Source organism: Podarcis liolepis (genome assembly GCF_965112155.1).
Source record: "Podarcis liolepis genome assembly, chromosome: 6".
Lineage (NCBI taxonomy): Eukaryota > Metazoa > Chordata > Lepidosauria > Squamata > Lacertidae > Podarcis > Podarcis liolepis.
The window spans coordinates 81,748,508-81,773,327 of record NC_139559.1 but is presented as its reverse complement, the minus strand read 5'-3'; the positions used below and the strand labels follow the sequence as shown (position 1 = coordinate 81,773,327).

The window sequence follows — 24,820 nt, the reverse complement described above, 5'->3', positions numbered from 1 at the left end:
AAAGGTGAGGGGGGGGCAGAAAGCACTAGGCAAATTTCAGAATGAAAGCTGTCATGAAAATATTCTAGAATCCCTTACTTCTGCTTGAGAAGTCTTGCTTCAATGGGAGAGAGTACCATTTCTACTGCAATGCATTCCGTCACTCCTTTTATGAATGGGATAAAATTAAGGGCTGGTTCACACCTGCAGATGCTCACCCCCGGGCTACAACTTCAAGGGATGACCAGCACTTCCACATCATCTCACTGCTTTTCAGTAATGTCAGCTGACCAAACCCTTCTTGCTCTCAGGCAACGTTTTCTCATAAGCTCTTTTTATTCCAGGGGGATTTACTTCAAAACTACTATGCTTAGGATTGCAAACCAAATACTGTAAAGCAATCATCGTTGGAAAGGTTGGGGCACCACTTTGACTTTCTGCCACCACTGTTGTTTCTTCCTTTATGGTTTTATTAGACTGTAATTTCCATCCCCATCTTCAACTTGTTTGGCAAAGCAATTCCACACGCCACTAATTCATCCAATATTGTCAAATGGCAGCAAGGCTGACGGGTCCAAAATTGTGACTTTAAATCATCCTTTTGATCATACCAAATCTACCTGAGCCTTCATCTGGTTTTTATGCTCTTGGTGGTAGAAGTCAAAGTCCATCATTTTCCTTTCCTCAATATTGTAGGCGACCTTTCAGATGTCACCTGTAGTTCCTCACAAGTGTAATTTACATTGGCATGTATAGCTATAAAATACAGATTAGCAGAAGTCTGGGGTTCTTGTCTAAAGCCCCTTCAGCTCCCTTCACACCTGTGCTGATTTTGTTTCTCCTTTGCTATACAAAGGCAAAACTTACACTGTCAGACACAAAGAGAAAATGCAGTCTTTGAGAGCAGAAACTTTGCAAATGAGTTATTCGTAGATTTCTTTCCATGCACTTCCAAGATCTGTGCAAAACTGAATTTGGTGCAAAAAAAATTATTCTGCTTGATTGGAACCTGCAGCATCATCCCCAAAGGCATTTGGTGGTGGTGGGGGTGGAGAGATGACTGTCTCTGTGGCCACAACCCTCCCCCCCAAAAAAAAAACTCCCATGAAATTCTTTGGATGCAGATCTAAAGCACAAACAGAACAAAAGAAGAGCTCTGAATTTGGATCTGTGAAATCTGGAAGTACCAAAACAGTTGTCCTAAACCCCTGGCCTAGGTAAAGGTAAAGGTACCCCTGCCCGTATGGGCCAGTCTTGGCAGACTCTAGGGTTGTGCGCTCATCTCACTCAATAGGCCGGGAGCCAGCGCTGTCCGAAGACACTTCCGGGTCATGTGGCCAGCGTGACGAAGCTGCTCTGGCGAGCCAGAGCCGCACACGGAAACGCCGTTTACCTTCCCGCTAGTAAGTGGTCCCTATTTATCTACTTGCACCCGGGGGTGCTTTCGAACTGCTAGGTTGGCAGGTGCTGGGACCGAGCAACGGGAGCGTACCCCACTGCGGGGATTCGAACCGCCGACCATGCGATCGGCAAGTCCTAGGCGCTGAGGTTTTACCCACAGTGCCACCCACATCCCCCTAAAAAACCCCTGGCCTACCTGGCAGCAAGTCAGCATGTCAAATCCCCAGTACAGGATCAAGCCACGTGTCTGAAGCCCAAACCAAAGCACAGTCCCACAGAGATTCTGGAGCATCCAAGCCCCAGCCTCTCCACTCTGCTGCCCTTTTACACTATGCCTGCTGATTGCAGCATCTGGGCTTGATGAGGCAGGGGAGCCTCGCCTGTTCCAGCTGAAGAATCACACACCTCCCAGAGCTAGCAAGCCCCAGCTGGCCAGCCAAGGAGCTATCTAGGAGAAGGAAAACTCTTATCCTTGCAGGATATCATCAGGAGAAGAAAAAGATAAGGAGTAAATCAGGGGTAGGCAAAGTAAGGCCCAGGGGCCGGATCCGGCCCAATCTCCTTATAAATCCAGTCGGCGGACAGTCCAGGAATCAGCATGTTTTTACATGAGTAGAACATGTCCTTTTATTTAAAATGCATCTCTGTGGGGCATAGGAATTTGTTCATTTCCCCACCCCCCAAATATAGTGTGGCCCCCCACAAGGTCTGAGGGACAGTGGACCGGCCCCCTGCTGAAAAGGTTTGCGGACATCTGGAGTAAATCCTACAAAAATCAAGAGTGGAGTATCTAAGGTGGTTGGATGGTACCTTGTATGCCTCCTGCAGCCCTGGTGTCAAACACATTGCTCTGCTTTCCTCTGGACCACACCAGCGATGACAAGAGTGGGGTCTTGTCGTCTGGGCAGCCCAGGACCTCTGTACCACACTGTCCAGGCTTGCAACCCAGGGACGTCACTTCAGTGCTGCTAATGCAGCCGTTTGACTTCACCCCCAGAGGCACACTCCATTGTCTCTCGAGACAGACTAATGCCAACAATGCAAATGATGCCATGTTTGCTCATTGATGAGGGTTGCTCTGCCAATAATGTCCAGTGGCGGTTTGGGCAAAAGATAGATGCAGGCTGGGAAACAGCAGCAAGAGCAATGAGCGCAGAGCAGTGTTGGAACAGGACGTTCCAGAGTGGTGGTTGTGGTGGGCATTGGTAAATGTGCTGCCTTCGAAGTGAATAATAAAATGAGAGAATATTCGGCACAGTCCTAGCCAATCTGCATCAGGAAAACGCTAAGTCATATATTTTTATGGGAAGGAGAAACACAGTGGGGTGGAATAAACAACGACAGGCTGTTTGACATTTAAAAAAGCAACAAATGAGACAAGCACACTAAGAAGGGAAAGGCGAAGGGCGGGGAAACCTCTGGCCAGTAACCAAAAGGTCCAAAAGTCAAAAAATAAAATAAAATAAATCCTAACTAATTAGGCTGAAATGCCAACACTGTTCAAAGTATCCTAACTGTCAGTGCTAATCCTGACCCTGCGGTTTAAATATGCCAGGGGCATCTGGAGCAAGCACTGACTCGAGAAGTCAAATACAAATATTTGTAAATGACATTTTAATTCCCAGCAAGCTGCTTTAATATATATTTCAAACAGCAGAAGCATATCATCCAGCCTTGGAATAGATCAAAATGTCAGATGTTTTATGTGTGTAACTTAATGATACATGCATAGCATTTTACCTTTCTTGTCGCTGCACAGGTTCTGGTGGAGTCTTGGAATATCAAATGGCGAGAAAAAAGAGAGCATATCTCGCTCACAGAGGCTAGCAGGGGCAAGCCCCCAAAAGTCCTCACAGGATCAAGGCTTAGAGGACAATTGGCCATTTCCCAAGTTACACCCCATCTCAGATCTCTGGGGGAAACATACACAAATACCATCTTGCATGCAGGACTGCAATTAACAGTAAGGGGAAACATCACGTTAAATACCCCTCTCCCGGCTCCAATAGCATGTGAAATGTTTTAAAGTTTAAAAGGGGAAGGGGGAATCACATATGGTTTGGCCCTATGTTGAACCCTGACAGAAAAGCAAATTCCACTGAATATTTGGAGTGGAGAAAGATATTAGAGCAGAAACGTCTGCTGAGGTTTTGGAGAGTTCTGCAAGTTAAAGTGGACCATATTGGTCTAGATTCATCAATGACCTGATTCAATAAAAGGTTACATATCTAGAAAAATAATTTGGTTTGTGGCCTTTCTCTCAAGAGAGATCACCATGCAAGCAGGGTGGTAGTGTTTCTTGCTTTTTTTACACAGTCAATGCACACTTTTCGCCTACCTTTTGTTTCAGATGCAAACACATTCTCTAACCACATTATTTCTGCAGTGGGGCAAGCTTATTTCACCCCCGACAATCAAGGCTGCAATAGTTTGCCACTAGGAAAAAGTTGCCTTCCTTCAGCAAACTCTGGCATGATCTTGTGATCTTTTATTTTGAATTGTCGTTAGTTGCTAAGCTTGTTTTCAAAGAAAATTATGTGCAGTTTATATGCTATTCTTTTCTCTCTCTTTTTTGCCAGACCAATGCAGGAACACTAATCTGGTATTGCATTTCTTTTTAAAAAGCAAAACACCAGGAAGGCTTCCTCTCTCGCCTTTTCACACACAACCATCAATGCCCACCAGATGTGAAGAGAAGGAAAGTAATGATTCACAGAGGTGGTTCTCTGGCTGACTGTACTAGTGAAGTTCTATATAAGGCAAGAGAGCACCAGATACTGGAAATAAATGGGATTTTCGGGCTCTGGTTTGAAAGGTAGATATCCAAGCATATATCTTCTCCCGATTGAAGTGCAGAGCATTTGAGGACCGGGACATTCGCTGGGAAACCAAAATGCTTGTTTACAAAGCTATTGTACTACCAACCTTACTGTGCGCTTGTGAAACATGGAGCACTTGTAAACACCATCTCCAACTCCTCGAAAGATTCCATCAACGGTGTCTCTGAAAAAAATTACACATTACCTGGGAAGACAAGCGAACTAATACCAGGGTACTGGAAGAAGCAAAGATCACCAGTGTCGAAGCAATGATTCTTCAACATCAACTTCGTTGGACTGGTCATGTTGTGCGGATGCCCAATTATCGTCTTCCAAAGCAAATACTCTATTCCGAACTTAAAAATGGAAAGCATCATGCTGGTGGTCAACCAAAGAGGTTTAAAGACTCTCTCAGGGCAAATCTAAAAAAATGCAGTATAAACACTGACAACTGGGAAACACTGGTCTACAAGCACTCCAGTTGGAGAACAGCCTTTACCAAAGGTATCATGAAGACACTCGAACTCAGGATAAAAGGGAGAAATGTGCTAAGAGGAAGACACGCTTGGCAAACCCTCAACATGATCAACTTCTGCCCGGAAACCTATGTCCCCACTGTGGAAGGACATGTGGATCCAGAATTGGCCTCCACAGTCACTTACGGACTCACTTTTAAAACCGTGTTTATGGAAGACAATCTTACTCAGCTACGAGTGATTGCCAAAGGATCCAAGCATACAGGAAGCTACATTCTCTCCATATTTCCCCTGCTTACAATCATAGGCATCCTTCAGCACATTGCATGGAATGGGAATGTTGATCCCTGCACCATGTTGGAATTGCATATGCAAAACTTTAAGAATGCAGAGCGATTCAGGCACAGAACAGTGGCTTACTCATGCAACCCATGACAAAATCTTGCATGTGGCAGCTCTCCTACCCTACAGCAAACTGAGTGTGGGCATCCTCTATCGTCCTCATTCATCACAGGAAGGAGCCAGCTTTTGGGAATGCCACCACATAGGTTCAGAAGGAGATGAGCTGCTGGAAGGCAGGAGACGATTTCACAGTCTCTTTCCATGGCTACCGCGTTCCCATTTTTCAGAGGGCTAACCATGTTGGACTTTTGCCACATGGCAAAATAAGCAGAGCGCTCTGTAACATCGCAAAAGGCTAACAGAGTTTATTGGGGCATAAATGTTTGCAGGCTAAAGCCAACTTTAGCTCAGCGAACATGTAAAATGTGATCCTGTAAGATCACGTGCCCAATGTAGTGGTAAAGGTAAAGGGACCCCTGACCATTAGGTCCAGTCATCGCTGACTCTGGGGTTGCAGCGCTCATCTCACTTTATTGGCCGAGGGAGCCGGTGTACAGCTTCCGGGTCATGTGGCCAGCATGACTAAGCCGCTTCTGGCGAACCAGAGCAGCGCAGGGAAACGCCATTACCTTCCCGCCAGAGCGGTATCTATTTAGCTACTTGTACTTTGACGTGCTTTCGAACTGCTAGGTTGGCAGGAGCAGGGACCGAGCAATGGGAGCTCACCCCGTCACGGGGATTTGAACCGCCAACCTTTGGATCGTCAAGTCCTAGGCTCTGTGCTTTGACCCACAGCGCCACCCGCATCCCTAATGCAGTGGTACCTTGGTTTTAAAACAAAATGCATTCCGGGAGGCCGCTCAACTCCCGGAACCATTCAAAAACCAAAGCACAGCTTCTGATTGGCTGCAGGAGCATCCTGCAGCCAATCAGAAGCAGCAGAAGCCGCACCAGACATTCAGCTTCCAAAAATCATTTGAAAACCGGAACCCTCACTTCCGGGTTTCAATCATTCAGGAGCCGATTTGTTCGGGAGCCAAGGTGTTCGGCTTCCAAGGTATGACTGTATATAAATGCTGAGCAAGAGACTATGCACACAGCAACCTAAACTTCACTGTTGCCACAGGAATGGGCAGCCCCAGCAAGCAGGACCAATATAGCCAGGCATGGTAGGAGCCAATAGTCCAATAACATCCAAAGGGCCATAGATTCTGCTCCACTGTTTTATTGCTTTAAAAGCAAACACTTCCAGTGACCACATTCCAAGTCAGTTGCTCGTAAATAAATTGCATGTATGTGTGGCCTGATTCACACGTGCATGTTCACTCCAGGCTGACTCAACTTGCATGTGTGGATGAGCCATCCCAGATCCAAACCTGAGGCAGAGCTTTCCTGCCACGGTCCATCACCTGAAAAGCCACACCATACCTATCCACTGGGCTTTGGGATTTTTGAGAGCTGAGTAATCAAGTGTTCTTTACGCACTTGTGAACCATCCTCAAATCCATCCGTCAGCTCAGAAGCACAGAAGGCGGCTTGGAAAAGAAACAGAGCTGCAGAAATTAGCACAAACTTTGAGCTCCGTGCAGGCATTTTTAAAGGCACAAACCTTGTCCTCCTTGACGGATTTCATGCGGAATTTGCAACCAGACTGACAACCTCCAGGGATTTAAAGCTGCTGCCAGCCATTTCCCCCCTCCTTGGCTGACGAAAAACCACGAAGTCTCTCCTTTGCTTGAGCTGCATACCAGCAAACCCACATCATAACTGGAGGCATCACGGAAGTTTTTTTTGTTTTTTGTTGTTGTTCCTTGTCAGACTTGATAAAAATCCAAGCCGCTGGATCTGATATCGTTACTTTCCCTGTGATGATCATCGCGGCGATAAAAGCAGGGGGAATCCCCGAGAGGGAGTTGGAATTCTTCCATCTTCCTTTGGGAAGCAACACAAAAATACCTGGCAAGAGCAGAATGAAGAATTGCAGGCAGCCTGAGAAACAGCCACAAAGAGCGACTAAGGCTGCAATCCTGTGCCTGCTTACCTGCGTGTAAGCCTCACTGGGGCTTGCTTCTGATTAGACATATATAGACTTCTGCTGTAACACGTTTTCCACGCCAGTCTTACTTTTTGAAATATCATTGAACGAAATTGACTGTTAAGCAAGGGACGCGGGTGGTGCTGTGGGTTAAACCACAGAGCCTAGGACTTGCCAATCAGAAGGTTGGCGGTTCGAATCCCCACGACGAGGTGAGCTCCCCTTGCTCGGTCCCTGCTCCTGCCAACCTAGCAGTTCAAAAGCACGTCAAAGTGCAAGTAGATAAATAGGTACCGCTCCAGCGGGAAGGTAAACGGCGTTTCCGTGTGCTGCTCTGGTTTGCCAGAAGCAGCTTAGTCATGCTGGCCACATGACCCGGAAGCTGTATGCCGGCTCCCTCGGCCAATAAAGCGAGATGAGCGCCGCAACCCGAGTCGGTCACGACTAGGCCTAATGGTCAGGGGTCCCTTTACCTTTACCTTACTGTTAAGCATACACTGCCATGGGAATGTCCCAGGCTAAGCGAAGGCCAAAGGGATTTCAACAGGAAGGATAAGGGTGTCCGTAAATCTGTCCCTCTGAAATCAAAGCAGCTTTGTCAGGATTGGACCCTGTTCTACTAGCCTTTGTTGAAGTGTTGTCCTGAATGATCATGTCAGGCCCCTCCAAATCAGGGGTGGAGAAGCTTTTTCAGGGCCACATCGCCTCTAGGCAAGCTCAGGGAGGCCATATGCCAAGGGTGGATGGGGCCAGAGGCAAATGTGGATGGGGCAAAAAATGTAAACTGGACTTTTGTACAGTAGAGTAACACACACACACACAGAGAGATACTCTCACTCCTTGTATCCAGGCAAGCAAGAAGATGCCATTTGCAGCAGCTGCAACACAAAATCTTGGCGAGGTGAGGGTGAGGAACTTACTGCTAGTAGCGAGTTGCGCCCCTGATAAACTGTTTGGAGAATTTCACCACCTCCTGAAGAAATTCAGCGCAATGCTACTCTCCACCCCTTATCTGTGCCCACAAGTACTACCTGAACCATTATTATTTTTTCAATAAAATTGTGGCACTCCAGCATTCAGTGGCCAGGAATCAATTAGTTGCAAGAGGGAGATTTTAGACTCTCTTTTTATTGCATTTGAACCCTTTGTGAATATTTCCACACAACCCCAAGCTTGGAAGGATGGGACAGATGCTAAACGTTAAACAAATAAAATATGTTTAGAGGACTGTGTAGAACCGTGAGAAGAATTTACAGCGAATCCAAGGAGGAATGGTCTGCTCAAGGATGACAATATTACTGTGATTCTGTCAGGAATAACTCAAAGGGGTTTCCATCTTTGCAGCATCCCCTGTTGTTGTTTCGTTAGCTGGACATGCGACAAGCTTGCTTGCTATTGTAGCTGTCAGGCTTGAGAGATGACTCAGTAGATGGGATCCTCTCTCTTTTTTTCTTAAAAGATTGACTGGGGATCAAAGCTGCCAACATTGATCTGGCAGCCGGGATGCCGTTGTTCATAGAGGGCAGCTAACCGCACCTGCCATTTGTTTCTAAGGAATGGCTTTAATTCCGTGCCAGCCAGATTGTGTGCCATGCCCACCTCGTGTCAAAGTCAGTTTGTAGATGTCATTTTTCAGGCTGGACGGCCATTTTTTGTTCAACTGCCGAGATGCTGTGTCCGTCCTGCTGACATGCCTGTGAGTGCTGGCTTTCCAGCTCCTCGGAATCTCATGTTCTCATGTAATGCACAAAAACATGTTTCAAGAAAGCGCAAGGCATGTTTCTCCAGAAGTGATACATCAGGGCCCCAAAGTGAAAAATGCCAACCATGAGATGCTTCCATCCTAAGTGAGGCCAAGATTATGCTAGCAGATTTATCTTCCTTTGCATTCTTCCATGTGCACAGTTGGTGCTAACGCAGGAGTTAGCGACTAGCAGCCCCCTCTGCCAAATCATGCCACAAACCAGAACAAAAAGAGGAAGCGGCAATAGTAACAATAGGACTTGAGAACAGACCACGAGGTGGAAAGGTTGGAGATGTAGTAGGGATAATGCTTCTTTAAAACACATGTTTTTACAATGCCTTACACTTATTATGTCTTAGGAGAAAGCAGTGGATTATATAACTGTGGGAGGGGGAGTTAAAGTTTCCAGAAGAAAATATTATTTAGAACTACATACCTACTTTATGGAATTTGACAACGGGACAAAGTAAATGGATTCCTTGATATGGCCAAAAACTGATACCGATGCACTGGAAAGGTAAGCGTACAGCCCCATTTTATCAATGAATTGAAGATACAACTACACTTGCAACTGATGAACGGATTGCTTATAGATGCAGACTTTGCACGGCCAAGCATAATGACATCTGAGACACATTTATTCAAAATATAGTAGGTTAAAAAATAAACATATATGTATTTGGATAATAAGAATACCTTTACATTAGATAAGCATATATGGAATTGTAACTAACTCTTATAATGATATAGTATACCATTTCTCTTTTTTTCTCCCCATTTGGATTTTATTTTGTACAATTAAACCGTTCTTTAAAAAATTAATGAAAAACAGTAATAAAATCATAGGGCAAATCTTGGTTACTGCTTGTCACGAGTTTGAAGAGCACAGGTTCCTACAGTAAACTATGCTAAACTATGGCTTGGGCTCACTGCAGCACAGCTGCAAAACATCCAAGGATGAATGAAGCATCTGCAAGCCATGATTTGGCTTAGCATGATATGCTAACCAGGTCATTATATCATGGGAGCACAGAAAAAAGCATAGAATGTTACACTAGATGCACCATTTACTGTCTGGGTTTTGTAAACAACCTTCTCAGTCTTATGACTGCAAAGACATGCTTGGAAATGGCTTGCTAAAATCTCAGGTCACAGTTGGAGCTGAATGAAAATCCCACTGCTTTGAGAGAGGAGATCAATTCCCTGCAATACTCAAAGAAACCAACAAATTAGAACAGTTTACCTGTGAAAAGTGTGCATTAAGCCTGGGAAAGAGGCGATTGAGGTAGGATTGTTGTTGTTGTTTAGTCGTTTAGTCATATCCGACTCTTCGTGACCCCATGGACCAGAGCACGCCAGGCACTCCTGTCTTCCACTGCCTCCCGCAGTTTGGTCAAACTCATGCTGGTAGCTTTGAGGACACTATCCAACCATCTTGTCCTCTGTCGTCTCCTTCTCCTTGTGTCCCGCATCTTTCCCAACACCAGGGTCTTTTCCAGGGAGACTTCTCTTCTCATGAGGTGGCCAAAGTATTGGAGTCTCAGCTTCAGGATCTCTCCTTCCAGTGAGCACTCAGGGCTGATTTCCTTCAGAATGGAGAGGTTTGATCTTCTTGCAGTCCATGGGACTCTCAAGAGTCTCCTCCAGCACCATAATTCAAAAGCATCAATTCTTCGGCGATCAGCCTTCTTTATGGTCCAGCTCTCACTTCCATACATCACTACTGGGAAAACCATAGCTTTAACTATACGGACCTTTGTCGGCAAGGTGACATCTCTGCTAGGAGATGATGTCTCTGATAGGATAGCCATCTTCAAATATCTCAAGGGCCAACATATTAAAGGGGGAAGAAGCTTGTTTTCTCCTGCTCTGGAGGGTAGGACTCAAACCAATGGCTTCAAGTAACAAGGAAGGAGATTCCGACTAAACATCAGGAAGAACTTTCTGACAGTAAGAGCTATTTGACCATGGAACCATCTTCCTTGGGAGACTGTGGACTCTGCTTTCTTGGAGGTCTATAAGCAGAGGTTGGATGGCCATCTGTCATGGATGCTTTAGCTGAGATTCCTGCATTGCGGGAGATTGGAGTAGATGACCCTTAGGGTCCCTTCCAATTCTACAATTCTACTATTCTATGGTTCCATGTCCAGCTTTAAAGGCTCCCCACTTCCCTAACTTCTGGAAAGCTGTGAAATATGTTCAAAACAAACAAATGTTGCAGAGCAACGGTTTGCTTCCAAGCCGCCTTGGTATAACCTAACACTTCGATTCTCAAATGTAGCTTTTAGCTAAATGTAATCCAAATGAACAATCAAGCCAAAAACAAGACCCAATATGTATTTCTGAGTTCAGTAATTTTTATTTTATATTACACCGTGGGGCACTTTATGGCAACGTGTTTACCAAATACTTTGTACCAACATTAGCAAAAACAGTCAATTTAAAGTGCATATAGAGGAGCTACTGACAGGAGTTTGAGTTCCACAGTCTTTAAACTCTAGGGCAGTAGTCCCAACACTTTCAGGCCCAGGACCCATCCCTAATCCCAAACCAAAATGAGGGACTGGCTTTTAATCCCCTGCAACTGCTATATGTTCATAGGAATGCAAAAAGCTTCCCCAAGCTGAATTAGGCCGTTGGTTCCGCTAGCTCAGTAGACTGACTGGCAGGGTGTTCTCCTGGGTTCCAAGAAAGGAGCCTTCCTAACCATCCCTGGAGATGGTCCTACCTTTGAACCAGGGTCCTCCCCTCCACATCCTCTCTCCATTCGTCTCCTTGAAGTGCAAGGAGGATACGACTCCTGTACAAAAGAGATGTTGGCAGATGCAGCTGGTCAAGCAAGGGAAAGGAGAACTAACTGAGAAGCTGCATGTGCTGAATTTCCCCTCTTCACAGCTTCATTAATGTTCAAGGAGCTTCATACTCCTTTACATGGTCTCCTTCTTTCTCTAAATGGTGCTGGCATGACACTGCTTTCATAAGTGTATGTCCCACCTGTGGGTCCTGGTGCCTTCAGCTGAAACTGGTGCTCTAGAGGAAAATCTCCTGTTATCTAAGCTAAGGTGTGCAACACTACAGATCGAAGCCCTAATTGGTTTTTTTAAAAAAAACGGAACAACCCTTGTTGGCTTTATTTGTAATACAGTTTCGATTCATTTACATAGCTTTACATTGTCAGAAGAGATCAAGAAATGCGTTTCCATGCAAACGATTATTTATCCCACAATGCCTGTATCAAATGATTTCTTCAAAACTGGGTAAAAGGCAGCTATGAAACTGTTTAGAGATAAGGCTCGTTACAAAGGTAGGTTCTTCTGTTCACAGAAAGAGACATTTCCCCCTCTCTTCTCTGAAACATAAATTGAAATATGCTAGATTTTCACTACCTCCATGAAATAGCTTCATGGGTAGCATGGGTATGTACAGAAAAAGAAATTTACCACAAACCTTGTTTGTAAGTTGCTTCTAGAGCTAGATAAATTACACAGTGCTTCAGTTAACTCATTCAAGTAAGTTAATTTAAAATAGCTCCTGATAAAACGCTTGGCCATGAGAAGAAAATGTACATCAAATACATGGATTAACATCATTAACAAACAATTTAAAAGATACTTGCAACATCTATTGATCTGAGCAATCATTTATATCAATTAAGGATGCCACATGCTGGATTATGAAGCTGCAAATGTCTACCATAAGTTGCCACCTACCATCCATCGTATGCAACAAACATTATTTTGCTTGCTCAAAGGACAGAAGAAGTAAGCAGCAGAATTTCCAGGTGAATTAAACACAAAAACTACCCTGCTGTGTACTTACAAAGTACTGTGTGGAATATAGACGTCATTAGCTGTGAGTCTGTTGTCTACTATGCAATTGGCAACACTTCTGTTTATCATTATAGCACAACAATGTGGCGTCCCTAGTCATCTTCAGTAAACAGAAATACCATTTGTCTACTGACAATGTACAGTACTTTCATCCACAAGACAACTGTAATTAAATGCTACATGTAACTCTACACGATCCTGAAACAAAGCAAAGCAAAACGAACACCCCAGAAAAATTAATCTCAAAGATCTACTGGGAAAGCAGATGTTTTTAGTTGTCAAAATAAATTCTTTTAAAAACACATATACACACAATAAAAGCAAGCAAAGATATTGCACAAAATCCATCTTTTGTTGTGATCTAGTACTTTCCCTCACATCCCGGAATCTCCCTTGCAGTGCAATTCAATACAGATCTACTCTGAAGTTAAGTACCATTGAGTTCAATGAGACTTATTTCCAGGTAGATGTGTATAGGATTGCAGCCGTTATCATGATATCTGGGACTGGCGAAGGGGAGAGAAGGTTCACCAAGAATCTCGATTTCTTTTCTTGTCCCTTTCCTCCTCAACCCACCCATATTAATACTGATCCTAGAATCTAAATTAAAAAGCTTATTAATATACATACAATATTATTTATGTCTGATGTTAGGGAAGAACTCAGAAGTGTACTGAATCCATCCAAACTACTCTATAAACACCTTTTCGTCAAAGAAGATTTTTTTGGGGGGGGAGATGGGTCTGCTGTCCACAAACTTTTTTAGTGGGATTTACCTGACACACCCCATCAGAGGAAGCCCTATGAAAGGATGCCCATCTCCACAAGAGGGCTCTCCCAAAATTGGCGGGGCGAAAGGGCCAGAGAACCCCCAGTACAGTGTATCCGAGGAGAGAGGCGATTGCTGTGTGTGAAAAGTTGGTGGGACATAATGCAACAACAAGTTCCTTTTTTTAATGCTTAGCACTCAAGACAACTTCATAATGGAGGATTCCTTGTTTGGCTCCCTCATATCAAGGCAGCCTTTGGGTGCCACCGAGAATGGCAAGGAGGAGAAAGGCAGATCTGACTAAAGGGGGCCCAAGACACAAGTCTCCCTACACAAACACAACTGAAACACATGGGATCTACATAACAGCACACCACACAACTCTGACCCATTTTAATGTGAGAGACACCATTTGGATTTTCCACTACAGGTGGCAAACATCTTACACTTGTCTAAGATCCAATGCATCTCATAAGTCATAACGTCCAGAATGGCACACAGAGTGTCGTGGTGTCCTTGAAGTGGAATCAGAACCAGTCCTAACTGCCTGGAAGCTATTAAAGCAGCCCTAGGCAAGTTAAACTGAAAGGAAACAGGGTCCCTAAGCACCCTTTTCCTGCCTCGGATCTGGGAAAAATATATATATAAATAATTCTAGGGTGGTTTGCTGCCTTCTGTATGATTAAGGAGTTTGGTTTATGAGTGATGTCAATGGTCTTCAGAGCTAAAATCAGCAGAGCTTGCAGTGATCCTGTGACTAGGCATGTTGGAGAATTCCAATGGAAATGGAAATGGCCATTTTTGTTGATTTTCCCCCATGTCCAGAATAGAAATCTATCCAGTGAAATTAAGTATTCACTGTTGATGTTGCTCTCAATCCACAAACAGTTCCACCCCCACCTCCCATTTCTATTACATTTCCTTTGCACTGAAATTAATGGGGTAGAATAATGCTACAACAACTTAATTTATGTAATCATGTAAATTATGTAATTTCATTGCAGTAGACAGCAAAATAAATAACATGGTTTTGGGTGAAGATGAATTGCAGCAGAATGGAAACAGTTCTGCATGTGAATATACTGCGGAATATAAAACAATGCCTTCTTACATCTCTACCTGTGATCTTTCTTTTAAGAAGTTAAAAGATGTAGCTGTCAAAGGCAGCTGATATCCTATGCAGGAATTTAATCTTTCCCCTCTGGCCACACAGATTAGGGAGAGAGGTGACTTTCTCCTGTACCTATCCTCCTTGCATTGCATTGAGAAGTAGATGGTATTGTTAGCAATAACTTCAGCTTCAGTCTTGCCCTATTATGAGCAAAAATATCTGAAGAAAAGCCGATGATAACAGAACTACTTTTCTAGTTTTGTAGCTCAACAGGATCCTGAATTATCTCTGGTCAGATGAACAAAAGTTTTAGCAGATGATTATGAAAATGAAAGGCTTCAATTTGGTAACTAGCTAGTTACTATTTTTCAATTTCTGCACAAAGCAAGCTATTTAAAATCCTCCTTTTGCAAGGACACAATGTAAAAGAGAAAAGAAAAAAGAGATTTTCATTCTGCTTGAGATAATCTGTCTAATATAATTTGGGGCACAATCCACCATAACGTTCTCTTGTGAAAGCCCCAAAGAATTCACATCAGTGGGACATCTGCAGGAGAATCTTCTGGTAGATTGTATTGTTTTATCTATTCTAACAATGAAAATTAACATTTTCAAAGGTGCTCATCAGTGCAGGCTGCACATTCAATCAATTGGAAAACTACTGTTGACATCTTTGGGAGCAGAGTTAGCCAGTACTGACAGCTTTTGATAACCCAACTCTTAGCGATCAAAAAGCAGCAATATCACTCTTTGAAATGCTAGGGAACAGTACAAGTTTCAGTAAAAAGTGACTTCTTTCATTATTTCCAACAGCACACCATGCAAAACGTTGGGTCATCTCGGGGTTTTCATTTCTTTGCATAATGTTTACAATCTGTGACCAACATTCTAGCTCATTCTCAGTGCACAGAATTCCAGGAGAACACGTAAGGTCTCCTGCTAGTTTAAGCAACTTTCATTTCCGAAACTTGGCAAAGGCCTTTTCATGATCTTGAGCACTATTCAAGGGTTTGGAAAGGAGATGGCAGAACAGTTTATTATCCATTAGCTCCATCAGTTACTGTGATAGCCTTTTCCAATTTTGGAGTATAGCTAATGTCAAGGAAAGTCCTTGTTGGCTAGATCCCCTAATATGTAGATGCTGTCAGAACCTTACAAGTTTGGGGATTTAAAACAAAGGGCTTAATGACCCCAAACATCCGAGGAACACCATGGCAAGCTCCAATAATATATTAAAATCTGGTGAATTTAATATACTAAAATAAAATGTGACAACCTTTGCTTGCAACTAAAAAAGGCTAGAGCACTGTTAGTACTGAATTGTCTTAAATAACTAGGTTAACTTTCAATGAAATTTTGTAGGTGGAGAAAGGAATCTAATGGTCCAAAGCAGTTTTACTTAATTGGGATTCCTGAGAAACTTTAAGGGTTACCTGAAGTCTGTGAGCACTATATTAAAATCTGTGATTTCATAAGTTCCTATGAACATTGAATATGGTGGGGAAATGTGACAATGAAGCAGAAATTGAACCACTTGTTTTCCTATGACACTATAGTAAACATCGAAATGCTACAGATGCGAGTGATTGAGAATTTTACATCATAATCAGTGGAGAGCAGAGTAGACACTAACTAAATATTTGATAAATTGATTCATTTGGCAAGTCTAATGTTCTTTTGACAGTAAGAAAGCTAACTGGCAACTATTCAGGGCAAAAAACGTAAGGCACAACTATTAGCCTTCTAAAAATCTTATCGGTGATAAACGATGCGTGAATGCTAACGGTTCTAGCAAATCTACATACATTGCAGTTTAAGTGGGGTCAAAATGAAGTTGCATTTCAAAGATTCATCAACAAGACTACACATTACTCATGTTACTGTAAGAATTACATAAAACGGTATTTGACATTAGCGTGGCAACTCTAAACACATTCACTGACAATGTGAGTCACTGAAAACCTGCATGTTTTGCCAGACATTTCTTAGTTTTCTCTCCTCCAGCCTCCCACCCCCTATGATTCAGAAACCATCCATGCAGGATTTTGTCACTCTCGTAGAAACCCGTTATGGCTGTAATAGGAAGTTTCCATATGCATAGAGTTTTTCTTTTCATAAAGGAAGAATTGGAAGCTCCTGTATGCACTGGGCTATGGAACATGCACCTTCATCCACACTTGTACACAGAGACATAAATATACCCTCACCTAATCACTACTCTCTTGACTCAAGCAATCTAGAACCACCACCAGTGACAATTGAAAGGACAAACACAGACATCGGGAGGGGGAAGGAGGGAACAGCACAAACACAGGGAAAATAGGTCCTTCTATCTAAGCAGATAGGTCCTGGGAAAAGGACACTGCCATGGGATTCCATGCAAAATTGTTACTTGTATAGGGCCTAAAAGTATACTACCCACTTTATAAATATGTGGAATACCACTTCCAAATGGTTTTAACAAAACGTTCCATTCATTTGAAAGGCACCTTTGGACACTGATGTTACGGACCAAAGGTTTGCTTTTAAGTGAAGACTTTTCGGAAGACAACTTTTAAAAGTTGCCATTTGTGAGCATTGTGGTGCATCCCATAGCAGGCCAGTTTTGAGCCACTGGATGGCAGGGACGTTGTTTTGGATGCATCTTTTTATAGGTTATGATTAAGCTTCAGAAATTGTGGGTGGCCCTTTATTCCTTTGCTTAGGCCTAGAAAGAGATTTCCAGATTTACACTGTTAAATTTCTTTCTTTATATTATTATTTTTCAGCCACTGATATCATTTTTGTTTTAAAAAAGAAAACATTAGAATTTGTTCAAGGAGCACATCGAATAATGATCCAAGTCCTAAACATCACTTTAAAACACTACCTCTGAAGGTTAAATTGGCATGAACCCCAGTAGGGCAGATCAATTGTAACACAGAAATATTAAAACAGTGGAAATTCTATGCCAATAAAAATCTACCTGTTCCGCTCGAGCTTTTTCCTTTGGAGAAAACTGAAGATGCAAAAATGATGACAGTGAGTAACACCTTTTAAAAGTTGTAAACTTCACATTGTATTTCAGCACTTCAAAAAAGATTAAAAACACACAGTACCGTTTTTTCAGAATTTGGAAGACGGAGCCACAGTGCCTACTTGGTAAAGGACCCAATTTGGGGGTAAAATCAGACAAACCAGTAACAGTTAATTCATATGGTGATAAATACATCAAGAGACCTTTCCTCTTACTGATGGCTATTGCTTGGCTAGGTGAAAACAGCTCTCACCAAGGAAGACAAAGACGTGGGAGAGGCTCCCATTTGAACCAGGCTCTTGTGTGGTAACTACATTGCTACATAACACACGGTCACATGAATGACCACTGTTGGTCGTATGAGTTCCTGTGGTTTGGAAACGACCCATATTTCCCTTTGTTCATGCGCTTCACTGCTGTGAAATCATGGCATCTCTTTTCCAACAATTTGCATTTCATCCTGTACAATTATTTTAGCGAGTCCCTCAAACTTTAAGGCAACTGGATCATGGATTGACAGGACTTAATAAGTTCCAGGCGAACAATGTTGCATTTGTTGACTTTGTGCTTGGCAAGATAAAAGTCAATGCCTACCTGGGAAGATACGTTCCTTTCTGGAAAGAGAAAAGGGGAAATGGTAAAAACTAGCAGGTGCCAAATACCAGCTGAAGCTTAAATATGGAGTCAAACTATTAGCTTGACTTGAGAATGCAGTAGCTGAACAAGAAGCTGCCTTATATTGAGTCAAACTATGGGTCCATCTAGCTCAGTGCTGTCTACACCAAGATGGGGGCCCCTAAATACTTCCAAAGATCACCCCATTCCCTTGTGGGTAATCTATAGGGGAGGGTGCATTTTGGCAGTGGGCAAAGCACCCTTCTCTTCTTTCCGGGCTCACTCACCCACATGAAATGTGCCCAAACGTCACAGGCTCCCCACCTGTGGTCCAGACCGATGGAAAACAGCTTCCTGGGGTTTCAGACATTTCTTAGACCTACCTGGAAATGTCTGGGGCTGAACATGGGTCGCTCGGGATGCAGAGCATGTTCTCCGACACTGAGCTATGGCCCCACCCACCCCAACCCAGGCCCATGCTGTGAAATTATGCAGCAAAGAAATGGGTTCCAAAGATATGTTCAAAGCAAGAGGGAGAAAATGGGCATGTAAGGCAAACCACAATGAAGGTTAGCAAAACGGAAGGTTTGTCGCTTCCTCTGTGATGTTTTGGTTTGCTATGCGATATGGAATCCTGAGTTATCTTCCTTAAGTCTTTTGTCAGGAGCGTTATTTCTCCCCTCAAAAAAATAAAATTAAAAAAAATTACGCTTTATTCCCGCTGCTACTGGAAAACCTGTCCCCTGAAATGTTTAAACCATGGTTGAATGCAGAAGTCATTTTACACAAAGACACCACTTCGTGAAGAAGACCACCCTCTTCCAGGATTTCGTTTCCTGTTCTGGCTTCTCTCTCCCAAGGAACCTGAGAGGATGGATTTTGGCTCAAGTTTGGTGGTATCTCATCTGCTGAGGTACTGCTTAGTATTTCGCTCCACTTAGTCTTTTTCGCTTGAAAGACTCCTGGAGAACACAACTGCATAGTTTCTTGAGACGGGTTTGGAAATTCTGCATCAGTTTTGAAGAAGTTCACATCATCGGCACTAGGGATATGGGCGGGACTTCCTGTTTTGGGCACAAAGAGATTTTCTCTGTATCCGGTCGAAGGAACACGTTTCCTTGGAGACGGGGGAAGTTGCTTCCCAGTGAGGATGCTGTCATCTTGCCCAAGATTCCAGTCAGCTGGGTCAGACGTTCGACCACTGCAAAGCAGAGCCAGATTGCTCTCACTTGGCGTGTTGGATTTATTCTGAAATAAGAAGAACAGGCAACACATGAGGATTCTTGGCACTGGGATCTCCCAAAAACAGCCACTTTGTTTTTACAGAAAAGTGGGGTGTAAATATTAAACTATTTATTTTTTTAAAAAAGCGACTGAACGACTTGTTCTTCATTGTACTGATGATGTGCTAAACTGAATCACAATTTATCTTTCGCTAACGACCTCTTAATAGGATTCAAATTTTAATTCCTCTTCTCCTTCCAACATTAAGCAGCTAAACTGAAACCCAGATAATTCCATTTCAAGGTAAAAAGAAGTGTTTCTCAATGTGTTGTGCAGCCAAAGCACACTTTCTCTGCTTTAGATTTCAGAGGTACACATCACTTTTACACCACAGTCAGACATCGAGGAGAAATACCTGGTTACCACAGAAGCATGAGGATGTATGAGAGACCCTAAAACACCCTGTCATCCAGGCAGCACCTATCACCAACAGAAGATTACGTGGATGCAAAGAAGTTTTAACACTGGAAACGCAAGGGGTGGGATAACTAACCGTTGCCTTGTAATCAATATCATCCATTGATCGAAAGAAGTCCAGGCTTTTTGCTCCCGAGAGCTTCCCTTGATCCGAACTGTGTGTACTCAGACTATCCAAAATTTCTCCTAGCAAGTCCATTTCTCCAGGAGGAACAGATGTTTTGGCCACTTCCCCAGAGTCATCACTGTCATACAAACAAGATGTTTCCTCACTATCTTCAGATGACAATCTAAAGGAAAACAGAAAACCACTTCATAGCTATGATCGCAACAATGAATCTGAAAATGAATGAGCTTTTCACAGGAGAATTATTATAAAGATCAATTTCAATAAAATAAGTGACTTCTGAACCCTTTGTATTCATCATAAGAAACCAAAAAGGATTCAGCATGGCATTATTTTAAACCATTTTATCTTGCAGGATATTCAGATATAATAAATAACTTTTTAGTGTATATTTAAAATTTAATCTGTGTGCGTATGAATGGCTCTCCGTGTCCTTTGCTTCAAATAGCAGGCTAGGAAATGGTTTCTTGCTGCAGGCAAAAATAAAAAAATGTACACCTATAACGCATTGTGACAATGCCTTGATGCATATACTTTTTGTGTGTGAAAATCTAACTTTGCAAAAGGATAGACTGAGACTCACCTCTTTCAAAACTTTATATTTGCGAAAAATGTTTTGGGAGAGTCTCAAAGCCTTGTGATCATACTTGTTTTGATATGATTAATTGTTCAGAAGCCTACCTAGATTTCAACATGTTTTTTCTTTATGACAGACATTCTTCTAGAGCAAATCCCTAATGTATTTCATAGATCAAGGGATCATGGTTACAACTGCAATTAGGTCTTACAGCAGCCTTTCCTAAACTTCTGATAGGTTGACTCTTGAGTCCTGGAAGATCTGCTCCCAGCCTTGAAGCCTTTTTCCACATGGCCTGGGAGAGCACAGCCCAGACTGACTCCAACAACAAAAGCTGAACACACTATTAAGCTAGGGTGTTGTTTCTGGGTTGTTGGCTTGTTTTTTTGTTGTTTTTGTTGTATCTTTATTTTAGATTTTGTTGTGATTGATGTGGGAATTGCTCAGTTTGGTTTTGTATTCCCCCCCCCCCATGTTTTATTTATAGTATGCTTTTGTTATGTTGTGGTTATGTATTTGTTTCATGTTGAACATGGTTTGAATAGTAGAAAGGCTTCACACAAATAAAATTACGTATGCATGTAAAGCTGGGGCACACTTCTTTGTAATTTTTGTACATTGCACTATTACAGATGAAAAGACCAGTTTTTAGTACAGTAAGTAAGAAGTACTGACTCTCAGAAGAGTCTATATCATATACCGTATTTTTTGCTCTATAAGACTCACTTTTTCCCTCCTAAAAAGTAAGGGGAAATGTGTGTGCGTCTTATAGAGCGAATGCAGGCTGCGCGGCTATCCTAGAAGCCACAATAGCAAGAGGGATTGCTGCTTTTGCTGTGCAGCGATCCCTCTTGCTGTTCTGGCTTCTGGGATTCAGAATTTTTTTTTTCTTGTTTTCCTTCTCCAAAAACTAGGTGCATCTTATGGTCTGGTGCATCTTATAGAGCAAAAAATACGGTAAGTTGCTTTACAAGTTGCCGATCTGCCCTTGAAATTGTGAAGAGGCACATGCAAGCAGTGACTCATACAGAGAAACAATGGACAGTCTCCTCTAAGGGTGCACAACTCTGCTACATTTCTGCATCTACTCAGAAACAAGCTCCAATGAATTCATTGAACTTATTCCTAGTGCGTACAGGATTCTACCCTGAATAATCTAATTACAGTGGTACCTCGGGTTACATAGGCTTCAGGTTACATATGCTTCAGGTTACAGACTCCGCTAACCCAGAAATAGTACCTCGGGTTAAGAACTTTGCTTCAGGATGAGAACAGAAATCGCACGGCGGCAGTGGGAGGCCCCATTGGCTAAAGTGGTGCTTCAGGTTAAGAACAGTTTCAGGTTAAGAACTGACCTCCGGAACGAACTAAGTACGTAACCAGAGGTACCACTGTATGCTCGAATTCAGAGGCTACTTTGAATGAAACCAGCAGAGAGTATGAAACTGTGCGAAGGTGCAGTCAAAAGCCTCTCTTCTGGGTGGGGACTCAAAGGTACCAATCAATCCATTTTTGTAGCACATGACCAGTTCAGTCATGATGGACTAGGGTGGCTTAGAGCACAAGTTTGGAATTCCCTGTAATCCCCTTTCCACTGGTAGCTGATGCCCATTGGACACTGGAAAGGGTACGGTGGGAGGCAGGGAGTCAAAGAGGAAGTGAAGCCAGAGTCAATGACATCCCACCGCTGGTGGCAAGTAAGAAGGCAGGCAGGTGGGGGCTGGCTGAGGCTGGTGGAGATATGTCCTGCTTGCCTGAATGGACCTGCCTCTAACCTTTGGTTCTGCTCTTCCCTGGATCAAGATACTGCTTCTTCTCTCCTACACATGCTTTTGAATGCTGCTCAATAATATCTTAATATCTTGAGTGCATTTCCCTGACCCATATCTCCCCACACCACCAGGGTAATGTTCAGAGTTCAGCAGCAGCTCAGAACTCTCTCCACACAGCAAAACGGAACATTTATCCTGCGTCTAAAACTGCTCTGATGAAGAATTGAATGCAAGCTGGGCTTCTTAACAACTCATCTTACTTGCTTCCTCCATCCATCTCATCGTCCGCATCATCATCCAAGGCAGGATCATGGTTATACGTATTGGCATGGAGATGCCCAAACCGTGTCTGCAAAGGCAAAAGTTACACTTCAGGGCTTTTTGCTGATTTTCACATAGGCTGCCGAGGGACAGAAGTATTCATAAGCAATACTGCCCAGTAATTTCAACTGAAGTGTCCACAGAATCAGTTATAGTCATATGTGAAGTATTCAAATGGATTCCTCGCTTATCCAAAGCAGTTCAGATGAAAAATTAAGGGTGAATTGACAGGCAATGGACAGAGCAAAGTTTGTTCCAGACCGGGGTTGAAATCACAAATGAAGCACGGACTATTTTGTTCATATATATATAGTTCATATATACAGTTACCAGTAAACGCGCTCTCTCTCTCTCTCTCTCTCTCTCTCTCTCTCTCTCTCTCTCTATTCAAAATGATATTAAAACTGAAGCAGAAATGAAATCAAAGCGAAAAACAGATAAAAATACACTAGCTATCCTCTAAAGTGCAGCAGAAATTTCTAGACTAGCACTGAAGACATGTACAAAATAAAAATTAATATATTACTATTGAAGAAGTCACCATCAGGAATATGAAGACATAGCTAACAGTAGGTTTAAGCTTCTGGATATGGCAGCCATTATTATTATTATTATTATTATTATTATTATTATTATTATTATTCCTATTCCTCACTTAACAAATGTAAAAGGTAAGTGGACCTCTTTAGGAAGTGTGCTACCATGGAGAAGAATTAGCAGGTTGAATAAAAAATAAGGGAATAGCTAGGACATATTACAGAATGGCAGGCTACAAGAGGAACATGACTCAAATGTAATGTCACAAGGCACATGGACATTTAAGTGCCAATAAACGTATATCTACTCTCATACACAAACGAAGTCTCTGCTGGGGTCTTAGCCAGCTCTACAGATTCCAATATTTATTAAGTAATTTCTATATTGCCTCTTTATTTAAAAAAAAAAAATCCTACAGATGGGATGCAGCATGAATTTGTGTTATTTCGTTCTGTTCATTCTTGCCCTGTACTCCTGAGCTTACCTAATATAAAGATAAGATGGTAGTATTCTTTTAAAGAAAACACGGATAGGTTTTGTTTTTTTGTTTTTTTTACAACAGAAAAAAATCTCATGGGATTACTGTGAAGGTCCACAGAATAGCTTCTGAAAACAATGAATATTCAGTTTGTAAATATGGCAGGGTTAAAAGAAAAGGAAAAGGAAAAGAAAAGGATGCCTTTGGGGAATGAAAAATGAATTCTCCAATTAAAATTGGCAAAATTCCACTGGTACTGTTACGCTCATCTTCATTTCCTCAAAAAGGTCCACAGAAAACTGTGGTTCTGCCAACATTTTGTATTAAGATGGGGCAGATCATATTCCAATGGGAAAATAAAAATTAATAGGTACTTTCTCAATTCTAATTGTAGAAGGGTGGGGCCACCTTTCTGTTTTCCCTTATACCTAGACATATGCTATAAAGATGCTGACATTTAGTTGTGTGTGTTTTTATTTAAAGAGATAGCTATATACAGAACAATCCTTGCATAAAATTAGTGGAGAAATGTCACTGTCTCCAAACCTTTTAAAGGTTTAATATTATCACCTGTCACTTAAAAGCTCTTTTAATGAGTAAACTTGTTTTACAATCTTTATCCTGCTAATTTTTGAAACAGTCCTATGAGAAAGATCACCACTGTTCCCCCTTTAAATACAGAAAACGGGAGATGGCGGTGCCTTCTCCACAACCACCCAGGGCTTATCATTTCTTATTTTCTTTCTTTCTATACCATTTTTTTAATAAAACATTTAAATATAATAAACATAGTGAGGCTATTTACGTAAAAACACAATATTGAATAAAATCTCCTCAAAGCTAGAGATAAAACAACAACAGTAAGTCACAAGTAAAACAAGCATTATATAAAATAATAAAATAAAAATTCAGAGAATGCTTGGGTAAACATATGCATTTTAAAGAGGCATTTAAAGCTAATAGTGTCTCAGCCTTGTGAATTACCTGAGGAAGGCCAATGCAGAGGGTGCTATCACCCAGAAGGCCTGCTTCCACCTTGTCACAAAGTGACCATCTGCTAGTCATGGAAGATCTTAAAGATCAACCTCATCAGTACCAGGGGAGCTGGCATGCTATATAATCTGGGCCCATGTTCACCAGGGCTTTGAATGTCAACAACAAAACCATGAA

The 24,820-nt window shown here is 42.3% G+C and overlaps 1 protein-coding gene across 3 annotated transcripts in view; it reads right to left on the bottom strand.

The window, feature by feature from the left end:
• Window positions 1–11,135: 11,135 nt before the first annotated feature.
• DENND1B (DENN domain containing 1B) overlaps window positions 11,136–24,820 on the bottom strand; it is a 173,399-nt gene continuing 159,714 nt past the window's right edge. For 2 of the 3 annotated variants that reach the window (XM_083506774.1, XM_083506772.1), the window contains 3 exons: window positions 22,575–22,663; window positions 19,915–20,128; window positions 11,136–19,385 (listed from right to left, as the gene is read on the bottom strand). In XM_083506774.1, coding sequence (XP_083362900.1) covers window positions 18,843–19,385; window positions 19,915–20,128; window positions 22,575–22,663 — 846 coding nt within the window. In that variant the 3' untranslated portion in view covers window positions 11,136–18,842. The remainder of the gene's footprint in view (window positions 19,386–19,914; window positions 20,129–22,574; window positions 22,664–24,820) is intronic. The other variant, XM_083506773.1, reaches the window with a different exon arrangement.